Source organism: Phalangium opilio, unplaced genomic scaffold (genome assembly GCF_054372755.1).
Source record: "Phalangium opilio isolate 3A_F unplaced genomic scaffold, DU_Popi_V2 ptg000081l_1, whole genome shotgun sequence".
Taxonomy (NCBI): domain Eukaryota; kingdom Metazoa; phylum Arthropoda; class Arachnida; order Opiliones; family Phalangiidae; genus Phalangium; species Phalangium opilio.
In genome coordinates this window covers 2,097,202-2,119,138 of record NW_028324188.1, presented here as the reverse complement: position 1 = coordinate 2,119,138, position 21,937 = coordinate 2,097,202, and the positions used below count along the sequence as shown (strand labels likewise).

The following is a 21,937-nucleotide window of genomic DNA, read 5'->3' as shown; positions in this document are numbered from 1 at the left end:
TAACTCTGGTTCTACTAGACATAGGGGGATGTCCTTTGAGTATGGTATAGTCCAATTTGTCCCCTATCTAACCATACCAAGAACATAGGGCTACGACAAACAGGGGCCGAGATATTAAGCAAAATGTTCGTCAACTTATGCTATCGTCTCACTTATTTTTATTATGTTACTTATGATTTTTAGCACTGAACTTTGTAGGCTCATAACTCTCGTTCTATTAGAGATACGGGGATCTCCTTTGGATATGTTATAGTCCTCTTTGCTCCCCATACAAGGATACTTTAAACTTGAGGCTACCTCTATATTGTCGGCAACTCATTTTTTGTCTCACTTATTACTTTTGATTTTTACCAATAAACTTTGGAAGCTCGTAACTCTGGTTCTACTAGAGATACGGGGATGTCCTTTGAGTATGTTATAGTCCAATTTGTCCCCCCATCCAACCATACCAAGAACATAGGGCTACGACAAACAGGGGCCGAGTAATTAAGCAAAACGTAAACAAACAACCCCCTCCATAGGAATAGCATTACACTAAACTTTGGAGGCTCGAGCTACTCATCCCTCTTTAAATATCCCCGCTTTTTGTTGCGGTGTTTGGACATTTTGTAGGCTTTTGTTAGGAGCTGCGGAACTAAATGCTTATTGTCCCGAAATGAATGGGTTGAATTAAAAAATGGCGTGTCTGTGTAGAATCTGGAACAACAAATGTTAAGTCACGGCATCGTCTTGGAAGAGACGACGACGACGTTCCGTCCATTCCGAGAGAACGAATTAAGTATGTTTATTAAACAAGAACCCATGGTGACGTCGTGCAGCGGCAGTAGTAGCGGCATTCAATGCGAGAGCGGCAATTCCACGCCCACCACCACGACGGGACTGCCGCTCTTATCTAGTAAATTGAAAGAAGAGCGCTTGGGTTGCACCCGCTCCCCCAGTCCCAGTTCCTCGGGGTTAAGTTCGGCCCCCAGCGCTTGCAGTCCCCCCAACACCAACGCCGACGATTACGACTTTATGGATGACGATTTTAACGCCGTTAATGGCGACCCTATGCTCTCTTCCGTCCCCTCCCACCAAGTCTCTTTAGCAGACGAACTTTTGTGCCCCGATCGGATGGAGGAATTCTTAGTTTAAAAACAATCGCGGCTCAGTTTGTGTAAAAATTATAAAGAATAAAGTGTATATACGAGTCATCTCTTTTGATACGAGTGACTTATGACGCGGCGGCGCGGTGCCATCATCTAAGTTGGAAGAGCTTTCTTAAATAAAACAATTTAAAACCGAGGCCCGAGTCAGGCTTAGCTAAGCCAGACAGTGATGACGTCATACCTCTAATAAAACGCCTACTTTCGAATTTTTTTTTTATAAAAAGTTTGACAGTATTTATTATAAGACTTCTAATAAGGGGTGTCGTGCCTTTTTAATCGCTTGAAAAACAATGTAAACGCGCCTTGAAAAAGTGTTTAAAAAAAGCGTGAAAATTGGCCTTAAAAAGTTTTTATATATTTTTTTCTAAAGAAAAATTTAAATATTTTATGAAAAATCGCATCGAAATTATGAATTTTAGCTCAAAAATTGAGTAGGTATATTAAGTTAAAAAATTATGAATTGACTAGTTTGTGGAATGATATCTTTTAAAAACTGTTGTCTGCTCATCCTTCACTTCTGCCACGGCCCACTCGATCGCGCGTCCGTTAGCGCGTGATCGAGTCGGCTAGGTTTCTACACTCCCAGTATTTTTAATCCGAATATGATTTAAATTAAATAATTATTTTTAATTTTAAGTCGCTCCTCAACGAATTAAACTGAATATAAATTAAATTACTCAGCCAACTAGTCAAAAAAAAAATAACGTTGCTCCAAAGTCCAAACTGGTCACAGGCACTAAAAAACCATTTAGTCCAATTAATTATATCAAATTATCTAGATTAATATTAGAATTAAATCCAGTATGGCTTCTGGTAGATATTAAAATAATTTCATCAAATCATTATTACGCAAGAGTTCAGAGTTCAAACTTGCGTATTTAATATAAAATCATCAACATTTAATGAATGATTTAGTCACGTGTTTTGTATGCCATATTTTGATTGGCCATAGCTCTCAGAATCTCGAGAAAAGCCTAATTTTTTTCTCCAACGATGGGAATAGATTTCGCTGCAAGAAGGAGCACTTCTGTACCTGTTTAACAAAAATAATCTTTGTAACTGAAAAAAAGAAAGAAAAAACTTTTAAAAACTTCTGAGAGATTTATTTTTTACAGAAATTATATAGTAAAACAATATTATAGATGAAAAATCATGTCGTTATCATCATCGTTAAGCCTTTGTATAGTTAGTGTTAACTAGAACCAGTATATGTATGAGAAAAAGAAAAAAATATTTTTATTTGTTGAAAATTTGATTACTTATGCCAAGACGTAAGAAAGATAAATAATTTAGTAGGAGTTATTATTTTTGAATTGAATTTATTTGTAATCGTTGTTTAAAAGAGACTTTCCCAGAATTCCACGGGAATAAATATTTTCATCAACCAAGGCTTAGCATTCATTTATTTTTTAAAGTTTCAGAGCAATTGCAAACGTCAAGTATCTCTTGATTCTGTTCATTTCCCGCGGATTAAACGGAATTTTACTATTAGCGGCAGCAGCTCGTGTTTGTGAGCGCACGATCGAGTTGGCTATGACTTTGGCAGTCCCGGACTTTCGGCTAAATTTAGCAATGTCATTAGTCGTCTGCTACAGGAACGAGGTTACTGAACAGAACAGTGAGTGAACTGAAAGTGAAACACAGTTTAAAATTAGGAAAATCATCCAAAATGCCGCTGGAAAATTTGGAAGAACAGAGTTTGGAAAAGAATCCTAATTTGGAATTATCCCAAATGAAGTTTCTTTTAACCGTCGACAAAAATGACCCAGCAACCAAGGAAAAATTATTTTCAGGAATCAAAGAGAACAGTAAGCCATTGTTTTTTTGCTAAGCCTTGGCACTGTCAATTAATGACTTGACACTTTTGAACTACGGACTACGTTACCGTGATCTTTCGGTAATTAAATTAAATACGTATTAAATAATGGCCTTTTTGTCGTTAAAATTAAAGATATGTCCAGCTTTTACGAAGAAGTGTGCAAGGATTTACACTGGCCCTTGGATTCCGCCTTGCTGGAAAGCATGAAATGCGTCAATGAAGTTGAACTGAAACGTTTGGATGACGCTATTGAGGACGCGGAAAAGAATCTAGGCGAAATGGAAGTTCGAGAAGCTCATTTGGCCAAGTCCGAGTATCTAAGTCGTATTGGAAACAGAGTAAGTTTGACCTTAACTAACTTAAAATTCATTTAGGCTTAATATTAATCAGTAACACGTGTGTAGGAAGCTGCTTTAACAGCCTTCAGACTGACCTATGAGAAAACGGTTTCACTCGGACATAGATTAGACCTCTTATTTCATATTATAAGAATAGGTCTGTTCTACATGGATCACGATTTGATCACCAGAAATATTGAAAAGGCCAAAAGGTAGTGTTAAAAATGACCGGAACTGGAAAGTAGTTCCAGGGTTCATACAAATCTGGAAAACCAGGAAAAATCAGGGAAATAATTAGTTGACAAAAACCTCATGGGAAAATTCAGGGAAATTTAGAATTTTTAGTAAAATTCATGGAAAACAGGGGCCGAGTAATTAAGAAAAATGTACACAAACAAACCCTGTCCATAGGAATAGCATTAGACCCAACTTTGGAGGCTCATAACTCTGGTTCTACTAGAGATACGGGGATGTCCTTTGAGTATGTTATAGTCCAATTTGTCCCCCATCCAACCATACTAAACACTTAGGGCTACGACAAACAGGGGCCGAGTAATTAAGCAAAACATAAACAAACAAACCCCTCCATAGGAATAGCATTAGACCCAACTTTGGAGGCTCGTAACTCTGTTTCTACTAGAGATACGGGGATGTCCTCTGAGTATGTTATAGTCCAATTTGTCCCCCATCCAACCATACTAAGAACTTAGGGCTACGACAAATAGGGGTCAGGTACTTAAGCAAACCGTAAACAAACAAACCCCCTCCATAGGAATAGCATTACACTAAACTTTGTAGGCTCGTAACTCTGGAAAATTCAGGGAAGTATGCGGGGAAAAACCTGAAAATCTCAGGGAAATTTCTTTTCCAAAAGTTGTATGAACCCTGTAGTTCACATATACCCCTTTTAAGCCTAATAATTTATTAATTTCAATTACTTTAATTAGTTTAATCGAAGAAGGAGGCGACTGGGATCGTCGTAACCGATTAAAAGTTTATCAGGGATTGTACAATTTGTCAGTCAGGGATTTCAAAGGGGCTGCCAACTTGTTTTTGGACACAGTCTCCACGTTCACGTGCTACGAACTGATGGATTACCGAACCTTCGTGACGTACACGGTCTTGTGCAGCATGATCGCCTTACCGCGAGTCGAATTGAGGGAGAAGGTGGTCAGAGGCTCCGAGATTTTAGAAGTTCTCCATGGAATCCCCGATGTCAGGGAATTCATTTTCTCACTCTACAATTGCAAATACGACCAGTTTTTTAGGAAATTAAGTAAGCAACGTCGTCTTTAATCGTTTATTAATCATTAATTAATTTATTTTAGCCACTAATTAATAAAGATTAATTAATAATAATTAATGATTTTTCTTTTCAGCGGTGATTGAAGAGATGATGAAACGCGACAGGATGTTCGCTCAGCATTACCGCTACTACATTCGCGAGATGAGGATCCAAGCTTACACTCAATTGCTGGAATCATACCGCAGTTTGACTCTGCAGTACATGGCGGACGCCTTCGGGGTCACCACCTCCTTTGTTGACCAGGAATTGGCCAGATTCATAGCCGCTGGACGTCTACATTGCAAGATTGACAAAGTTGGTGGTGTGGTGGAAACTAATCGACCTGACAGCAAGAACTACCAGTATCAGGTAAGATAAACCAACAAGATGGTAGTGGTGGTGGTCATCCTGTTCAGGGCACTTTATAAAACAAGGTCTTCTCTTTTTCTTTCTTTCTTTGGATGTTAGGCTTGCATAAAGCAAGGCGACATCTTGTTGAATCGAGTCCAAAAATTAAGCCGAGTTATTAATATTTAACGCCCGCCTTTACTCCCGCCCCGCCCCTCCCCCTTTGCGTTTGGCTCCGCCCCGCCCCTTTGTCTTTAACCCGTTCCGTTTTGATAATACACAAACTTAATAAATGGCTGGATTTTCAATCTTATCAATTTTATTTAAAATAGTTTAATATTACATTCAATCAATTTAAGCTTAATTTCTATCATTTCAAAATTTAAATGTATTTGATCAACTTTTTGGTCACTTGATAGCTCGATTGTCGCGCGGTGGGCGTGTCTTGATTTACAGTGGGCGTGTCTCGATCTCTCGATTGTCGCGGGCTGGGCGTGTCTAGATTTATAGTGGGAGGGGGTGGCGGGCCTCGTGGTTTGGATGATAGTTGAGGGGTGGGTCCGTTTATGATGGGCGTGTCTTGAAATCTGACGAAGCAGCCGCCTTTAGGTGAGTATTTGCAGGGTGACGTTTGCAGTTCCAAAAGGATTAAGGTGTTATTTTGTGGTTTGAGTAAAACCCCTGGAACGTAGAGGGTGACTTGAGGGCCGACATTTGGCCAATATCGACCCAAATTGAAGCCATTTATGAAAGCGACCCCCTGCAATTTAACACCCCCCTCGGTATTAGTCTCCTATTTTTTGCCAACTAATAGCGTTTTCCTTTGTGGTGGCCTGAGAGCGCTCCGTATTTTCGTGTTACGTCATCGCTCTAGCTCTGAGGACCGAATGTAGTTGCTCCCAATGAAACACAAAAGGGTTTTCAGAGCGGTTTTGTGACGTCATCAGGCGCGCCATTTTGGTCGCTCCGTCTCTAGAGCTGGAGCGGTTGGGATGAATCTGGGAGGGAGCGACTGGGTCATTGTAAGACGCGCCTCCGTCTTGGAGCAGTTCGTATTTTTTTTCCAATGAAAGACATTTTTTTTTTTTCGGAGCGCTCGGATTACCTTAAAAAAAACGCTTGAGAGCTTTTAAACCGTGTCAGGGAAAATCTGAAAGAATCGGGAATCACCGTGGCCAACCCTTTATGTCAATATGGGGGCGTTTTAGCAGCTTATCTTCCCAATAGGGAGTCCCAGTGGACAAAAACCACCGGTAATAAAACAACGTCAGATCCCCCTTCGAGATAATGATTCACCGTCGGTGGCTGAACTCACTTTCTCTCTTGATACCATAAGTTTATAAGTGATACGTTCCTTCCATAAGTATGACACTTCGCTACAGGCTTACAGCTCGAGATAACTAGTTCGAGGGGGAACGACGACACGCGAGAATTGACTTTCGGGAGTTGGTTTTAAAGCTCTCTTTGTAATCTAGGCTACTACGCGAGTCTATTCATAAACCATGCACCACGCGGGTTTACCTACCTTGACCCATCCGTCCAATCTGAGAAAGGTATCGGCCGGTTCGGTATTATTTGGTAGATTAAAGACGGCCTTGAAGACCCCTTGCGACACCCCGCATTTTTCCGTCACTCTCAAATCACTCGTCGTCACTAGCTTTTCCAGTTTGGGCGCGTACATCGTCCAGTTTTTCAAGGCCGTATTACCTAACTTCACCGGACCCTCGATGCCCTGATTAATTACGATATAATTAATTAGACTTGATTTAAATCAATTTAAATCTAAATCACCTTAGTATCGTTAATAAAAGTTCCGTAACAAATCCTTCCTTGGTTTTCCACCAAAATGCTTAAAGTTTGCTTTGGAATTACGCTTATCGGGAGAGAGTAGATCTTATTTTGTCGACTTAATACTCCTTTTAATTGCTAAATGTAAATAAATAATTAGTAACGCGTAATTAATTACCGCTAATTATATTTAATTACCCCATCAACGTAAATATAACCCCTATCTCGGATTCCCGTTATAGTTAACAAAACTGGGTCCGGTAATTTTTGAGTTATTGTCGTTTCGTACAGAACGAACCCGTAACCCTAATAATAGTAACCGTGATTAAATTTAATCATAATTAATTTTAACTTAATTAATTAATTAATTAATTAACTTACGTGCATCAATTCTTCAAAGGTTTTAGTTTCAACCAAATTTACCGGAGTTGATAGGCTTTTCAATGTAGTTAAAATATCAGTTTCAACCTAATCATTTTAATTAAATTAAATTATAAACTAATTAGACGTTAATTAGTTAATTAATTAAACTTAACTGGTTGTAGATAAACGGGACCAAATTTAATCTTTTTTCCCGTTTTTTTGACTTTAATATCCGGAATTTCCGCGTACTGAAATTGAGATTTACTTTTAAGGACTTAATTTAACTTAATTGATGGTTAATTAATTAGTTACTTTAGCGATGACGTTTTTTAAGGCGTCGTATTTCTCTGTTAAGTCGCCGGCCTCGCTGATTGGCGCGTCATAATCGTAACTGGTCGGACATACGTCAAAATTTATTCCGTCAAAATTGGACCCTGTCGGGTTAGTTAAGATAAATTAAATCTAATTAATTTAAGTATGAAGGAATGGTGTCTCGTTAACGAAATTGGGTTCGTTTTAAAGATCAATTTAAGTAGATTAATTAGTGTTAATTCTGTAAGATTTCACCGTGAGGGACACGAGATATACCCTGGTTTATATTACCCCCGAGTTTCGGAGGCCTACACACACCTGTCCTACTAAATACGAAGGGACAGGTGTCTCTAAGTTACCCATTATAATATTGATAAAATTGAGGACATACCGGCGCCAAATCCGAATGAAGTCCCTCCGTGAAACATGTATCTGTTAAGAGAAAAGCAAACCGAGCATTATATAGTCGCTTAGCGCGTTGGTAGGCCGATTTAATTACATATTAACCGAGGCGTTGATTGCCAACATTTCGTCTAACGTTTGCGCCACTATTTTTGAATCAACGTGAGCGTGAGGTTGACCCCAATGGTCAAGCCATCCCGGATAGTATTCGGAATTGACCAGTGGTCCCGCCGGTGCCCTGTGACGTAGGATAGCGAACGCGCTGCTAACAATCACCCCTGAAATTCAGTTTTTGCCATTTTTTTGCTTTAATTTACCCGAGACTCGGACCAGGGTTAGTACAAACCCAAAATTTGTACGAACCCTAATTAATATAATTAATTTTACCGGCGCCGAAGTCGACAGTAGGATAGGCGTCTAATGTGGGGCCGCAGTTCAAGTAACTGTCCCCGTCCCCGTCTGTGGTGAACAGTAGAACATCAATGCCCAATACGCAACGGATTTTATGGGCCACAAAGGCCACGTAATCGCGGTCGCACGCGTAGTAACTACCATATTCGTTTTCAACCTTTAAAACGTCTTTAATTAATTTACTTATGGTTCAAAGTACTTGTACTTGAACCGACGACGTACCTGAACGGACAAAATTGGTCCTCCATTAATATAGAGCAAGGGTTTCAACATCGGTAATAATTTCGAGAACCATTTATCAACGGCTTTCAGGTAATCTATAAAAAGATTTAAATGTTTAGGGGTAATTACGAATTGAGTTAGTAGCTAGGCGTACGCGTACTTACCTGAGTCCATGGTCCTTAGGGCGATATTTTTCTTGGTACTTAACAACCAGTAAGGTAGCCCTCCCATATCCCGTTCGGCGTCAATGTAAGGTCCGGGTCGGATGATGACGTAGAGCCCAACTTTTTGGGCCGTTAATACAAATTGAACCAAATCTAAATTCCCCTCGAAGTTGTACTCGTTTGGTTCGGTTTCGTGGCTACTCCATTCCACGTAACTTTCATTATAATGAGAAACGTTCAATTACTTGAACAAGCAGTAATTGAATTGGCCAATTAGATTACGTTTGAACGGCGTTAAGTCCAGCCGCCCTCATTTTGAGTAGCCGGTCTTCCCAATATTGATGGGGGACCCGGAAGTAGTGCATGGACCCCGAAATGAATCGAAATGGTTCCCCATCTTTTAGAAATACGTTTTGGTCGAAACCGATTGTGAAGGAACGATCCGCCCCCTCAACCTATTTCATTTAATTAATTAATTCGTTAATTAAATTAGTTTGAATCCAACGCGGACAAGAATTAGATTAATTTGAGTCCAATAATGCGGACACAAATGATTATTCGAATTGGTTTTAATTGAATTATATTTAAACCATAATTATCTCACCTGATTGGCAACGATAATAAGTAGAGAGCAACTTAGAAACAAAGTAATTGCCTTCATTGTGGCACTCCGTTCCTAACTGGAATTTTATCGGGCGTTTTGTTAAATTTTAAAAATGTTTGTCTCATTGAGATTTCGAACTTTGATCCTTCAATTGTCATCAAACGCTTTATTACAGATTAGATCGTTTGAGATTAGGCCTAGTCGCTTTCAAATAACAAAAGTTTAAAGTGTCCGTAACACACTATATATACTATAGTATATCGTACGAAAATATTTACTATTTAGTTTATTGCCTTAACAAGGTTTTAGTGTACACCCTTAACAAGGTTTTTTTTAACCTTCTGACATACAAATAGGTCAATTTATGTACCTGTAACAGCTGGTGGAATAGATGCCAAAAAAACGCGTTCAAAGTTGTTTAGGCAACACACTTTAATTACTAATCAACCTTTGGTTTATAATCCCTTTAAAGTACTTACCCGTTTGGGGGTGAAAAACTGAATCAAAAACAAATTAATTTCAATTCAAAATGATATTTTATTATCAAAAATGTTTTACAAAAGACGTCATATATTATGATAATACGTGTACAAAGACTAGGTAAGCGGTAATTACGCGGTAACAACCTTAGAAAGTATATTAATCCTATTGGAAGAAAGTTGAAAATAGGCCCCTTTCAAGATTGCAAACGGTAATAATAGAAATTAATTTAAATTAAATTAGAAAACGGGTTCGTAAGCCTCCATCAAATATATTTTGGGAACAAATCCCATTTTGTTTCGAAGTTGAGCCGTCCACCAATCATCTCCCGCCTCCCCTCGCGCCCCCTCATCCAATTGGCCGCCGCCCCCGCCCCCGCGTTTATCGATGATTTTCATCAAATCACCTCGCGAGAACTTCAACTCTGTCGGATCGGTCACCTCCCGATTGTCCCAGAGAGCTACGTACCAATCGGAAGGGTTGAAATCGGCTTGTAGTTCCGGTTCTATCGGTTCAACTTGAACTGACGGCAACTCGGGGGGATGTTCCCCACCGTCCACGTAAAGTTCCTCATCTCCTTGAGGGTCCGATAACATTTCGCCTTCTTCGTAAAGCGGTTCGGTTATGATACCCGCCGCCGAACTACGATCCAGTTCGTCTACCGGTTCGTAAATGTCTTCCGAATCGGACTCTATTTGACCGTGACCTTGAAAAGATGGTGGTGGTAGTGGTGGTGGCGCCGCCGCTAATGTACTCGATTCAACTTTGTTGTTGGTTGCGGCCGCCATTTTGGATGGTGACGTAAGTAGTTTTTTAATCGCGCTTTCTTTTTTGTACGGAGATTCGTTCAAGGGTTTTGGTGTTGGTAAAACATTTGTTTCTACGTAAAAATATTAATAGACTAAATTAGGCTTAGGTTTTATAATGTCAAGGCTTAACTCGAAATAATAGAGCAAAGTAGGCTTAGCGTAAGTAATAGACCAAAGTAGGCTTAGCGTAAGTAATAGACCAAAGTAGGCTTAGCCTAAGTAATAGACCAAAGTAGGCTTAGCCTAAGTAATAGACCAAAGTAGGCTTAGCGTAAGTAATAGACCAAAGTAGGCTTAGCGTAAGTAATAGACCAAAGTAGGCTTAACTCGAAATAATAGAGCAAAGTAGGCTTAGCGTAAGCAATAGAGCAAAGTAGGCTTAGCGTAAGCAATAGAGCAAAGTAGGCTTAGCGTAAGCAATAGAGCGAAGTAGGCTTAGCGTAAGCAATAGAGCGAAGTAGGCTTAGCGTAAGCAATAGAGCGAAGTAGGCTTAGCGTAAGCAATAGAGCGAAGTAGGCTTAGCGTAAGCAATAGAGCGAAGTAGGCTTAGCGTAAGGAATAGAGCGAAGTAGGCTTAGCGTAAGGAATAGAGCGAAGTAGGCTTAGCGTAAGGAATAGAGCGAAGTAGGCTTAGCGTAAGTAATAGAGCGAAGTAGGCTTAGCGTAAGTAATAGAGCGAAGTAGGCTTAGCGTAAGTAATAGAGCGAAGTAGGCTTAGCGTAAGTAGTAGAGCAAAGTAGGCTTAGCGTAAGTAGTAGAGCAAAGTAGGCTTAGCGTAATTCGGGCGCTTACCATTTATTAGAGTATTATTTTTGTCAATGGCGGCCAACCATTGTTTTAAATCTTTGGTAGTTAAGGCGATGAATTGGTAGGTTCTTTTGCCGGGACAAACCAATTCGAAGGAGAGATTCTTTTTGGCGGGGTCTTTGCAGGCGGTGGGGGCGGCGCGCCCTTCGTAGCCGAACAAATCAATGTGACTTTTCTGTTTCTTGTCATTTTCACCTTCGAAAATGTACATGATTCCGTCGCGAATGGCGCACCAACGTTTTTGAAAGGGACTCAAAAGTCCGCCCAATCGTTCTGGATTCAAATTTAACAAATCAGCCTTCAAAATTAAATTTATTTCGTTATTAATTAATTAATTACCTTTTCCTTTTTTCTCCAAATATCCATTTTTCTCGGACGTTTTCAGTTCGGCAGCCGATACACCTACAATTTCTTTTAGGCCTAAGAAATAGGGTTGATGTATAGTTTAGACATTGTACTTGAACCCCCCCCCCAAACCCCCAAGGCTAACGTACTTTCATCCAAAACTAAAGTGTTGTCTAAATCGGCGAGTGATTTTGGACCCTCCGCTACAATAACAATGTCCGAGTTCCCTTCATATTCCTCATATTCTTCAGAGTAATTTGTTGGGATTGATGAAACTTTTTGGGCTGCGAAAATTAGGGGTTTTAAACTTGTTCTCTAATAAAATTGCCCAATTTTACCTAAAATGGGTGAAGGGTTTTTGCTTTGCATGTCAAAGTAGGGTGGGGGTGAGCCCGGGGACGCGGGACCCTGCTTCGACGCGTTTCCCATTGGGACAACCTGAACCTGAATGTTTTTAATTTGTTCTTTGGGGGGTTGCGATTGCGAATGGATCTGTAATTGCGGATATTCATCGCGAATTTTAGAAAGCTTAATTAACAAGGATTCTTTCCTGGATATGGCCGTGGCCGAGATACTCTCGGAAGCCAGGGTCGTGGAAAGAAATATTTGAACATCTGTTAATTAAAAGCCAATTTGAATTAAACCCCAGTTAATATATTTCGTTAAAAATAAGTCACCTTCGAGGAGTTCTTTAATTATTTCGTGAAATTTACTCATCTTTATAAAGATTTAATTATAAATGATCAATAAGTCTTAGGTAGGCGTAAGCCTAAAAGATTGTGTAAGTTTTAGTTAGGGTTTAGGATTAGGCCTTGGCTTCGTGATTAGTACGTCCGTCTCGTACCGTGATTGGTCTATATCTGATTAAACAACCAATCAAATTTAAGAGAAAGCGTCGTCTATTATCGTGAACAATTTCGTCTGCTAATTTGACCCAGTGACCTTGGGCAATCCGAGTTGGTGGGTGAGATTTAGCGGCTGCGCGATAAAGCCCGGTATCATTATTTAATAATTAAAATTTTAATTATAGAACTTAAATTATATAAAAATACAAAATGCAATCAATTATGAGGAGTCAATTTTGCTACGCTATTAAGGTAAGTTATTGTTTTAAGCCTAGCAAAGTATCGGGCAGTGAAAATTATGTTAAGCCTTGGTTCGATTTTTACCAAAAGCATTGCACTTGCATCAACAAAATTGGATATCACGCCAATAAATCAGTAGTTACTCCGGCTTTTCTCAGCCGTAATTATTCGTCAGAAACCGGTAATTATTCCATAGTTACAAATTACCGCCGCCACGCGTGTATTATTTATATTGTTTGACACGTTTTGTCTTAGGGGATACTGATCTGGTTGTTATGTCGGGTCCAGGAGGTTACGTAGCCGCTATTAAAGCCTCCCAATTGGGAATGAAGGTTAATAGAGCTTTAATTACTGTAAATTAAAAGCGTAATTTAAATGACTGATCACTTTAGACGGTTTGCGTTGAGAAAAATGACACTTTGGGTGGAACTTGTTTGAATGTCGGTTGCATCCCGTCAAAGGCCCTTTTACACAATTCTCATTTCTATCATATGGCCCATTCGAACGATTTAAGTAATCGAGGTATTGAAATGTCGGGGGTCACTCTTAATCTGGACAAAATGATGGATCAAAAACGAACAGCCGTCAAATCTCTAACGTCAGGAATAGCCCATTTATTTAAAAACAATAAGGTACAGTCTTACAGACAGTAATGGCATCCCTTTGCCTTTTATCACGTTAAACGCTATGGGTAATTAACACGGGGTGTCACTACTGTTAGGTGACTCATATCCAAGGTCACGGGAAAATTACAGGCGCCCATGAAGTGACTGTTCTTAAAAATGATGGCAGCACTGAAACGGTTAAAACTAAGAACATACTGATAGCCACGGGTTCGGAAGTGACTCCCTTCCCTGGTATTGAGGTTGATGAGAAGACGATTGTCTCCTCGACGGGCGCCCTGTCCCTGGAGAAAGTTCCCGAGAAGATGGTCTTGATTGGAGCCGGAGTCATTGGTTTGGAATTGGTAGGTTAGGTTAATAGGAACTGAATGAGTTTTGACTGACAATACGACGACCCCAGGGTTCAGTATGGTCGCGATTGGGGGCTCAAGTAACTGCCGTAGAGTTTTTGGGACACGTTGGAGGGATGGGCATTGACATGGAGATCTCAAAGAACTTCCAACGCATTCTGACCAAACAAGGGCTTAAAATGAAACTGGGAACTAAGGTCATGGGTGCCACTCGTAATGGGGACAAGATAATGGTGGCCATCGAATCGGCGGCTGACCCCAACAAAAAGGAGGAGTTGGAGTGCGACGTCCTCCTAGTTTGCGTCGGACGACGACCTTACACTGAAAATCTAGGTCTGGAAGAAATTGGAGTCAAAAAGGATGACAAGGGACGCGTCATTGTCAACTCGAGGTTCCAGACCTCAGTTCCAAGGTCCGTATGCTTTTACGCCCCGTTTTTGTTAGTACACGCCCCGTTTTCGCTAGTTCACGCCCCCGTTTTCGCTTGTTTACGCCCCCGTTTTTGTTAGTACACGCCCCGTTTTCGCTAGTTTACGCCCCCGTTTTTGTTAGTTCACGCCCCCGTTTTCGCTTGTTTACGCCCCCGTTTTTGTTAGTACACGCCCCGTTTTCGCTAGTTTACGCCCCCGTTTTCGTTGGTACACGCCCGTTTTCACTGATACACGCCTCGTTTTAGTTAGTTTACGCCCCCGTTTTCGTTCGTACACGCCCCGTTTTCACTGATACACGCCCCCGTTTTCGTTAGTACACGCCCGTTTTCACTAATACACGCCCCCGTTTTCACTGATACACGCCCCGTTTTCGTTAGTTTACGCCCCCGTTTTAGTTGGTACACGCCCCGTTTTCATAGTAGTAATTGAAGAGGTTTGTTATCAGTATTTACGCGATTGGTGACGCGGTTCCCGGTCCCATGTTGGCTCACAAAGCGGAGGACGAAGGGATCGTGTGCGTGGAGGGAATGGCGGGGGGCCCCGTTCATATTGACTACAATTGCGTCCCCTCCGTCATCTACACTTTCCCCGAAGTCGCCTGGGTTGGAAAAACGGAAGAACAAGTCAAGGCCGAGGTAAAACGAAATCCCCCCAAGTCACATCAAAACATCGACGTCTTGACCAAAGTATAATCCTTTAGGGAGTAGCTTATAAAATTGGTAAATTTCCATTGGCGGCCAATAGCCGAGCAAAAACCAATCAAGAAGCTGAGGGATTAGTTAAAATGATCGCTGATAAGGCGACTGATCGAATTTTGGGAGCTCATATCATCGCCTCGGTAAGATTTAATCGTTAGGCCTAATTGCCGTTAGGCCTAATTTAAGAAGGCGCTTTTTTGATCAGACCGCGGGTGAGATGATCAATGAAGCTGCCTTGGCTATGGAATACGGAGCGTCTTGCGAAGACGTGGCTCGCGTTTGCCACGCCCATCCGGTAATTACCGTTCTTTCTAATTACGATAGAAGAGGCTAATAATTATTCCCTTGATTGTCTAATTTCCTTTTTTTAATTTTCAAGACGGTTTCGGAAGCCTTCCGAGAAGCCAACTTGGCTGCTTATTTTGGTAAAGCCATCAATTTCTGAAAATAAGTCACGCGAAAATAAAAAAATTATACATCTTATGTAAAATTGTTATTAAATTGAGTCCTTGTTAGAAAAAAAATTGATTTTATTGTCTATTTAATTAATTTTATTAATTAAATCATCGGATTTCGCAAAATATAAGTGCGGGTTGAAATAATCCGGTTATTTTGTTGACTCTGATTACAAACTGAACGAAAGTTGGTCAGAAATACCATTAGAATTAGAGCGTGTGCGGTTTAGTTTTATAACCGAAGTTATCAGAGTTCACTGAAAGCGTCTGCTTTAGTTTCTGCTAGTTGTTCTTCGTTGTTGTTGTTGTTCCGGATTAGTGTGTTCATTTCTTAACCGAGAATTTTTGTTAATGGTTTATTTTAGTCGTTAATTAATTGCCGAGCTCATTTAGGAGTTTGTATTGTTGAGGGCAGTATTGATTAGCGAGTTTTAAGGCTTTGGGCCAAGGCTTAAGTACAAGATGTCCGTCAACAATGTTTGGCAACAAGCATTGGCGTTGGATGCCAAATACAACGCGTATCGGGCGGCGAACAACGCTAATTTCAGTAAGAATGAACCTTTTATTAAGCCGGGAGGGTATTTTATCCCAAATGGGGTTCCCTAATTAGTAACTGTCATGTGTTGTTAATGCAGGGAGTCTATACCTTCGTCGTAGAAGTCAATTACTTAGGGAAACGGCCAAAGATGATGTAAAGTGGTTCGGACTTTATTGGGCGGGCCGTCATTCATTATTTTTAATTCAGGTCAACGCCGCCACTGCTAGGAAACAATATCTGAAGATTAGGAACCAACTTTTGGCGCAACGTTATGGCCAGACATTCACCGTAGATGAGAAAGGGTATACAAACAATAGAGCTATCTCAGAAGCCTTAGTCATCCGTGGGACCAAAGTGGTACCAAACATGGCTGCCCACTGAAAAAGCTAAGCACGTGACAACTGAGATAGCTCTATAGGGAGGGGCTCAAGGGGGTGGCTAAAAATAGCTCCTCCCCTTTAAAGGGTGGAAGGCAAGTGGGGGGGGGTTGTGGGCGGCGGACCCCTTTCAAAACCGACCTACACTAGTCCCGGGCCCCACCCTCTCGATGGCCCTAGTGGGGGGGGGGATGCGACTGATTGGCTAAGCGCGTCCTGACGTTTAATAGGGGAGGTTGTCACCCCTTGGCCCGCTCCCCAAACCGTGTCTCGACTTGGACACTAAAATACTCCCCTTCGTTTTAGAAACACGCGCTCTCGAAGTTTAGGAGCAAGAAGCTCGAGTCGGAGCAATACTCTAGATGTATTTATATCGCATTAATTAGTACATTCGAGCTCGGGCACGACTCCAATCTTATCTTGTTTTAGAGTTCTTATTGCGGAGATTCTTCTTGGGAAGGGCGGTATTTGAAGGGGGCGGGGCGTCGAGCGGGGAGCGTGTCCCAAGACGGGGATCGTTCTCAGGAGGGAACCTATCAAAAAAAGGAAGCCACCCCCACCACCTCCATTAAGAGTGGCGAAAATTACGCCTTTTCGGGTGTACATCATATTTTCGATCAACACAAAGGCGCTGGTAATTAATTGACTTTAGATAATTAACGGGTTAAATTGGTCAGTCAACCTTCAATCGATTGGGAAATTTTAGTTACGGCCGTTTCTTTCGCTAACAATGATAAATCTCTATTGGCCTGCGTAAGTTCAGATCATTATGTCATTCGGAGAAAGGCCGAGGGAATTAAGGGATCTGATTGAATTAATGATTTTGGCCTAGTCTTCCATGGATGGTACTCTGTCCGTGTGCCAAGTGACACCCAAACCAGCCACGGTTCTTTACGTTTTACGGGGTCACCGTCAAGGCGTGACGCGTTTGGAATGGTCCTTATCCAATGAGTTGCTCCTGTCATCCTCATTAGATGGGACTGTTCGCTTATGGGACGCGGCCAGTGGTAAATCACTGCGTAGCGTCAATGATCAAGCTAAGATGCCCATCCTCTGTTGCGCTTTTCAACCACTTAATAATAACATGGTTGTCGTATCCTTGTTGAAATAAGACCTAGGCCAACTGAAACCCCCACCCCCTACTCCGGCTTTTTGATGTCCCGACGCGTCTAAGATACGTAGCTATGTCCCTGACACTCCAAAACGTTTCTGCTCCTTAACTAATCGGTACGACAGACTGGCAATTTAGGAGGACTCGTTCAAGTTCTAAATATCTCAACTGGAATTTATTTCAAAGTTAGATAGTTATATGATATGTATTTATAATGATGGTGTTCCGACGAACAGTATGTTCCGTTCCTAGGGAGGTAGCGCCAAAGCGAGTGGCAGCGTTTTGTGTTTGAGTTTCGAGCCAACGGGCCGAATTCTGTGGGCGGGCGACAACCAAGGACATATCACCTCCTTCATCTTGGAGTTGTCCAGTGGTAAACTGAGTAAAGCTAGGAGGATGCGCGTCTGCGATTACGCCACTAGCGTCACTTGTCTCTCGGCCCGCAATTGGGGAGGATTAGACGGCAAAGAGCCCAGTTTGCTCGTCAATTGCTCCGCTAACGTCCTGCTCCTTTTCAAGTACGTCTCTTCTCAATTTCATTGTCCCAACAGCGCTTACTAATTACTTTGCTTAGTGTTTGCGACGCTGAGGGGAAGATTGTGGGTAAACGTCGTTTTCCATTGAAGCATCGTTCGCGTCATTCCATGATCCGTAGTTCCTTCTGCCCCATCATGTCCTTTCGACACGGCACCTATGTCGGTACGCCCGAGTCCCCGTTAATTACTACCCCACCGCCATCTTGACCAATCGACCTTTTGTCTTTCCTTTGGTCAGTTTCCGGGAGCGAAGATACGTGCGTCTACTTCTTCAACTTGGAAGGAGAACGTCAAAGTTGCGTTAACAAACTACAAGGACACGGAGCGGCCGTGCTGGACGTGGCCTTCAACTACGACGAGTCCCTCTTGGCCTCCAGCGACGCCAATGGACTGGTCATCGTCTGGAAACGCGAACCTACTTAAAATCCCGACACTTCCGACCAGAAAAAAGACCACCAAAATTTGGAAAACGAGTTTAATAATGAATATATAAAATTACAATGTTACAAAAAAGGAACAATTTCTTCAGCGTCGAGTATTGTCAAATGGAGTACTTCAGGTCAACCACGTTGACCCTTAATGTTTTTGAAAAGCGTTTAAGCAATGCCGCGGGCACTTTGCACTCGAGGGGACCGTTGGAATTGGCCGAAAGACGCAGGACACGAACGTAGACGTTTCCCAAAAGGTGAGTGCCGACTCGCTGATGGTGCGGTCCGCGGTAGAAGCTATAGGGTTCCGTTACGGGCGCCGCTTTAATTAGCTTAAAGTTCGTAAAGGGTAGGATCCAGTAGGCCTCGTCGTCGTAGGCGCCCTTCGATTGGTCGTTGACATCCAACTTGGGCATGACAGCCTCCAAACAATTCGAGTATTCATTCTGGTAACTCGACCACGAATCTGGGGTTTCTTCTTTGATCTGAAAGCTTAAAGGGGGTTCCCGTTTGACCACGATGTTATTATGATATACCCCGCGGCCTTGGCACACTTCGTCCTTATGGATCAGTTTGTGTCGGCGCAATTCGGGCAAAGTGTTGTAGAATTTTTGGCAATATCGACACTTGTAAAAGCGATTCAGCAACCTCTTATGCATGCGTTGGTGCCTTTGCCAATTCTTGTCGCGTTTGAATATCTTACCGCAAGAAGAGCAAGGGAAAGTAGTTGATGACGCGGCTTGAGACGCGTCACGTTCTAAGCATTCTTGAGCGGGCGCCTGGGGATGAGCGCGTTTTTCGTGAACAGTCCGATTGGATTGACGCTTGAAATGTTTCTGGCAATATTTACAACTCAGCCGCGCTTCGTCCGACCCGACCCGACTCTTTTTAACTTTTTTGCTCAAAGGTTTTGGTTGATTCGAGTCAATTTGACTCTTTTTAAGTTTTTTGCTCAAAGGTTTTGGTTGATTCGAGTCAATTTGACTCTTTTTAACTTTTTTGCTCAAAGGTTTTGGTTGATTCGAATCAATTTGACTCTTAACTTTTTTGCTCAAAGGTTTTGGTTGATTCGAATCAATTTGACTCTTATTAACTTTTTTGCTCAAAGGTTTTGGTTGATTCGAATCAATTTGACTCTTATTAACTTTTTTGCTCAAAGGTTTTGGTTGATTCGAATCTATTTGACTCTTTTTAAGTTTTTTGCTCAAAGGTTTTGGTTGATTCGAGTCAATTTGACTCTTTTTAACTTTTTTGCTCAAAGGTTTTGGTTGATTCGAGTCAATTTGACTCTTTTTCTGGCGGATTTCACGCTTAGTCTTTGGACCTAATTTAATTTTAACTCTTGGAGCCAGAGAACAAATATTTTCGATCTCGATGTTAGCTTCATCTTGCGTTCGTTCGGTTTGAACTGTAAGTGGCGCGTGTTCCAGTTCAGTTTGAACTGTATCTGGCGCGTGTTCAAGTTCAGATTCAACTGTATCTGGCGCGTGTTCAAGTTCAGTTTGAACTGTATCTGACGCCTGTTCCGGTTCAGTTTGAACTGAAACTGGCGCTGGTTCCTGTTCAATTTGAACTGTATCTGGCGAGTGTTCTAGCGATTCAGATTCAACTGTATCTGTCGCGTGTTCCAGCAGTTCAGATTCAACTGTATCTGGCGCGTGTTCAGGTTCATTTTGTGTTTCCTCGCGAAGTGGCAGTTCTAATTCATAATGTTTTGAGGCTGAGCACTTAAGGTTCGCGGTTTGCGTAGAGGGCGGTTGAGGTGACGAATCAATCCCTTTTGTGGCGGTACAGATGTCTCTAGGAGTGGTCACTTCGGGTAAGGAGTTGTCCCTTTGCAGTCTTTCAGATACGGAACAGTTTGTCCTTTTATTAGTTGTCCTTTTATTGAAGTTAATTGACGTCGTTTTGGGTTGCACTTCAACTTCGTTATCAGGGAAGTTGAGGATGACGGTAAGGCCTGCACTGTCCTTCAATGGAGGAAGGACGACGTCACTTTTGTCATTTCGTCTTATTCTTTTCTTTCGTTCTTTGTCTTTCTTCTTCTTGTCTTTCTTCTCTCGAGTTTTCCCTTCTACTTTTTTACGTTTCTTTATTGGTTTTGTTTCCGCGGACATTTCTTCTTGACCTTGACCTTGGCGGATATGGCGTTTTGCGGGATTCACGCTGCGAGTTTTTTTGTTCCTCGCGGAAGAAGTAGTAATATTTTCTATCGTATCAGGGACGCTAGGCGCCGCCGCGGGCGGCCTCTTTGGCCCCGACGTCGCCGCGTCATCTTGAAGAAATGGCGGCGGCGTTATTTTGCGCCTTTTCCTTTCTTTATGGTCTGGTTTTTTCTCGTTGTTGATAAGCAGCGACGAAAGACGTCTATCGTAAAATATTTGCGAGCGTTCTCGCGCGCTCAGACGCTTTTTAGGTGGGTTTTCGACAGCGGGAAGTCGGCTACCGTTGGAATGAACCGCGGCGTCAACTGGCACCGAATCGGCTTGATTTGGCGGCGCCTGACTAGAATTCGCGTCTGAAAGAACTAAAGGACATCCTACAGCGATTCCATTCAAAGTAGCGTCTATTTTGGGGTTTGTTCCGGGCGTCACGTCACTGCGCGTGCGCCCCTCACTTTCTTTCAGCGTGATTGAATCGTCTAAATTAACTTTTTTCGCCGCCATTGTTTTGGAATTCTGGGTAGCTTTTGGTGAGGCGCCTTTCTTTAATATCCTCCTATAGCCATTAACTTTTTCTTGGGGACTATGGCGACCATTAAGTATGGGCTTTACTATTTGCGAATGGTTATCGTCATTATTGGACTTCTTTAACTTAATAGGGTGCTTGTGTCCATTAGGGATCTTAGTCTCATGGGGGGTCGCTTTTCTTTTGGGTATTGTGTATTTTTGAGGGGCAGTTGAGGGTGGGACGGAACGGACAGTCGCCGCCACGTCATTTGAACCACCATTTTTCTCAGCCGGTTTTTGTTGCGAGAATTCCATGGCTAGTTGGAGTGTTTTAATGTAGGAGTCCATGTAATTAACACTTGTCGGAGCTGCCATGAGTGTACTGTTCCCTACATGGGGTAGTGGTTCCTTCAGGGACAAACGTTTTGAAACCTTCGGAGATTTCGTTTTATGTTTGGCGGCGAAATGGTTTCTCAGATCAAAGCGCTCCGCAAAAACCTTTGAGCAAATTTCACAAATAAAACTTTCCGTACTTTCTGAAGATGTCATCTACAAATTCAACAAAATTATTTATTTATAGATCTCCTTTTGGTAATTTTTTCGCTCAAAACATTGATAAAAAATCACTTATTTCACCTACTTCATCACTTAATGTCAAATTGAAACTGAAACTGCAACTAAACTGTCCCACGCCGGACAGCCCGGGACAGGGTTTCCAAAATTAGCGCGTGTAATTCAAATTGACCTCTTGAAAGTCACTAAGCCTCGGTCATTTTCGTGGGACACCCAATTTACGAATAAAATATAAGTTGGGATTCTTTAATATTCTATTTATTCGATAGCGCTATATTGTAATTGATGAAAAATACCGGATTTATGCCTAAATAATCCTTAACTTTCATTTAAATTTAAATTTAAAAGCCTTATTTCTGGCGCCTCCGTCACTAAAATCCCAGCCTTAAAGGGGTCACGTGGTTTTTTGGGGTTACG

The 21,937-nt window shown here is 41.7% G+C and overlaps 7 protein-coding genes across 10 annotated transcripts in view; 4 read left to right on the top strand and 3 right to left on the bottom strand.

Moving 5' to 3' along the window:
* Positions 1-2,536, top strand: part of Mitf (transcription factor Mitf) — a 31,100-nt gene extending 28,564 nt beyond the window's left edge. For both annotated transcript variants that reach the window (XM_089846914.1, XM_089846915.1), the window contains exon 8: positions 694-2,536. In XM_089846914.1, coding sequence (XP_089703040.1) covers positions 694-1,134 — 441 coding nt within the window. In that variant the 3' untranslated portion in view covers positions 1,135-2,536. The remainder of the gene's footprint in view (positions 1-693) is intronic.
* A 195-nt stretch (positions 2,537-2,731) lies between these two features.
* Positions 2,732-5,251, top strand: Rpn7 (regulatory particle non-ATPase 7). The gene is made up of 6 exons (XM_089846916.1): positions 2,732-2,956; positions 3,100-3,305; positions 3,372-3,517; positions 4,253-4,581; positions 4,685-4,959; positions 5,059-5,251. Exons 1-6 carry the CDS (start codon positions 2,818-2,820, stop codon positions 5,125-5,127), a joined length of 1,164 nt encoding a protein of 387 aa, XP_089703042.1. The 5' UTR covers positions 2,732-2,817; the 3' UTR covers positions 5,128-5,251.
* On the bottom strand, positions 5,240-9,332 carry LOC149653939 (beta-galactosidase-like). The gene is made up of 14 exons (XM_089846907.1): positions 9,205-9,332; positions 8,883-9,055; positions 8,601-8,815; positions 8,437-8,531; positions 8,191-8,371; positions 7,901-8,081; positions 7,793-7,833; positions 7,402-7,523; positions 7,263-7,337; positions 7,108-7,194; positions 6,925-7,032; positions 6,730-6,864; positions 6,464-6,670; positions 5,240-5,698 (listed from the first exon to the last, which is right to left on the bottom strand). Exons 1-14 carry the CDS (start codon positions 9,259-9,261, stop codon positions 5,321-5,323), a joined length of 2,055 nt encoding a protein of 684 aa, XP_089703033.1. The 5' UTR covers positions 9,262-9,332; the 3' UTR covers positions 5,240-5,320.
* A 389-nt stretch (positions 9,333-9,721) lies between these two features.
* On the bottom strand, positions 9,722-12,462 carry LOC149653938 (src kinase-associated phosphoprotein 2-A-like). Its single transcript, XM_089846912.1, has 6 exons — positions 12,324-12,462; positions 11,985-12,260; positions 11,796-11,930; positions 11,641-11,721; positions 11,287-11,574; positions 9,722-10,564 (listed from the first exon to the last, which is right to left on the bottom strand). The coding sequence occupies exons 1-6, from the start codon at positions 12,361-12,363 to the stop codon at positions 9,924-9,926; spliced, it is 1,461 nt and encodes a 486-aa protein (XP_089703038.1). The 5' UTR covers positions 12,364-12,462; the 3' UTR covers positions 9,722-9,923.
* A 3-nt stretch (positions 12,463-12,465) lies between these two features.
* LOC149653937 (dihydrolipoyl dehydrogenase, mitochondrial) lies at positions 12,466-15,357 on the top strand. Of its 3 annotated transcripts, none has more exons than XM_089846910.1 (11): positions 12,466-12,606; positions 12,677-12,743; positions 12,822-12,912; positions 12,987-13,063; positions 13,124-13,363; positions 13,453-13,698; positions 13,755-14,116; positions 14,581-14,770; positions 14,836-14,973; positions 15,039-15,128; positions 15,213-15,357. In XM_089846910.1, exons 2-11 carry the CDS (start codon positions 12,702-12,704, stop codon positions 15,276-15,278), a joined length of 1,542 nt encoding a protein of 513 aa, XP_089703036.1. In that variant the 5' UTR covers positions 12,466-12,606; positions 12,677-12,701; the 3' UTR covers positions 15,279-15,357. The 3 variants fall into 3 exon arrangements, with proteins under 3 accessions (XP_089703036.1, XP_089703037.1, XP_089703034.1); XM_089846911.1 differs by having other exon boundaries at positions 12,543-12,610; XM_089846908.1 differs by having other exon boundaries at positions 12,557-12,743.
* Positions 15,358-15,487: 130 nt separating this feature from the next.
* On the top strand, positions 15,488-18,370 carry LOC149653936 (WD repeat-containing protein 13-like). Its single transcript, XM_089846913.1, has 11 exons — positions 15,488-15,835; positions 15,924-15,979; positions 16,034-16,128; positions 16,510-16,567; positions 16,633-16,837; positions 16,910-16,956; positions 17,036-17,296; positions 17,440-17,499; positions 17,567-17,832; positions 17,889-18,013; positions 18,089-18,370. Exons 1-11 carry the CDS (start codon positions 15,751-15,753, stop codon positions 18,271-18,273), a joined length of 1,443 nt encoding a protein of 480 aa, XP_089703039.1. The 5' UTR covers positions 15,488-15,750; the 3' UTR covers positions 18,274-18,370.
* Positions 18,311-21,927, bottom strand: LOC149653935 (uncharacterized). The gene is made up of 2 exons (XM_089846906.1): positions 21,588-21,927; positions 18,311-21,496 (listed from the first exon to the last, which is right to left on the bottom strand). Exon 2 carries the CDS (start codon positions 21,494-21,496, stop codon positions 18,392-18,394), a length of 3,105 nt encoding a protein of 1,034 aa, XP_089703032.1. The 5' UTR covers positions 21,588-21,927; the 3' UTR covers positions 18,311-18,391.
* Positions 21,928-21,937: the final 10 nt, after the last annotated feature.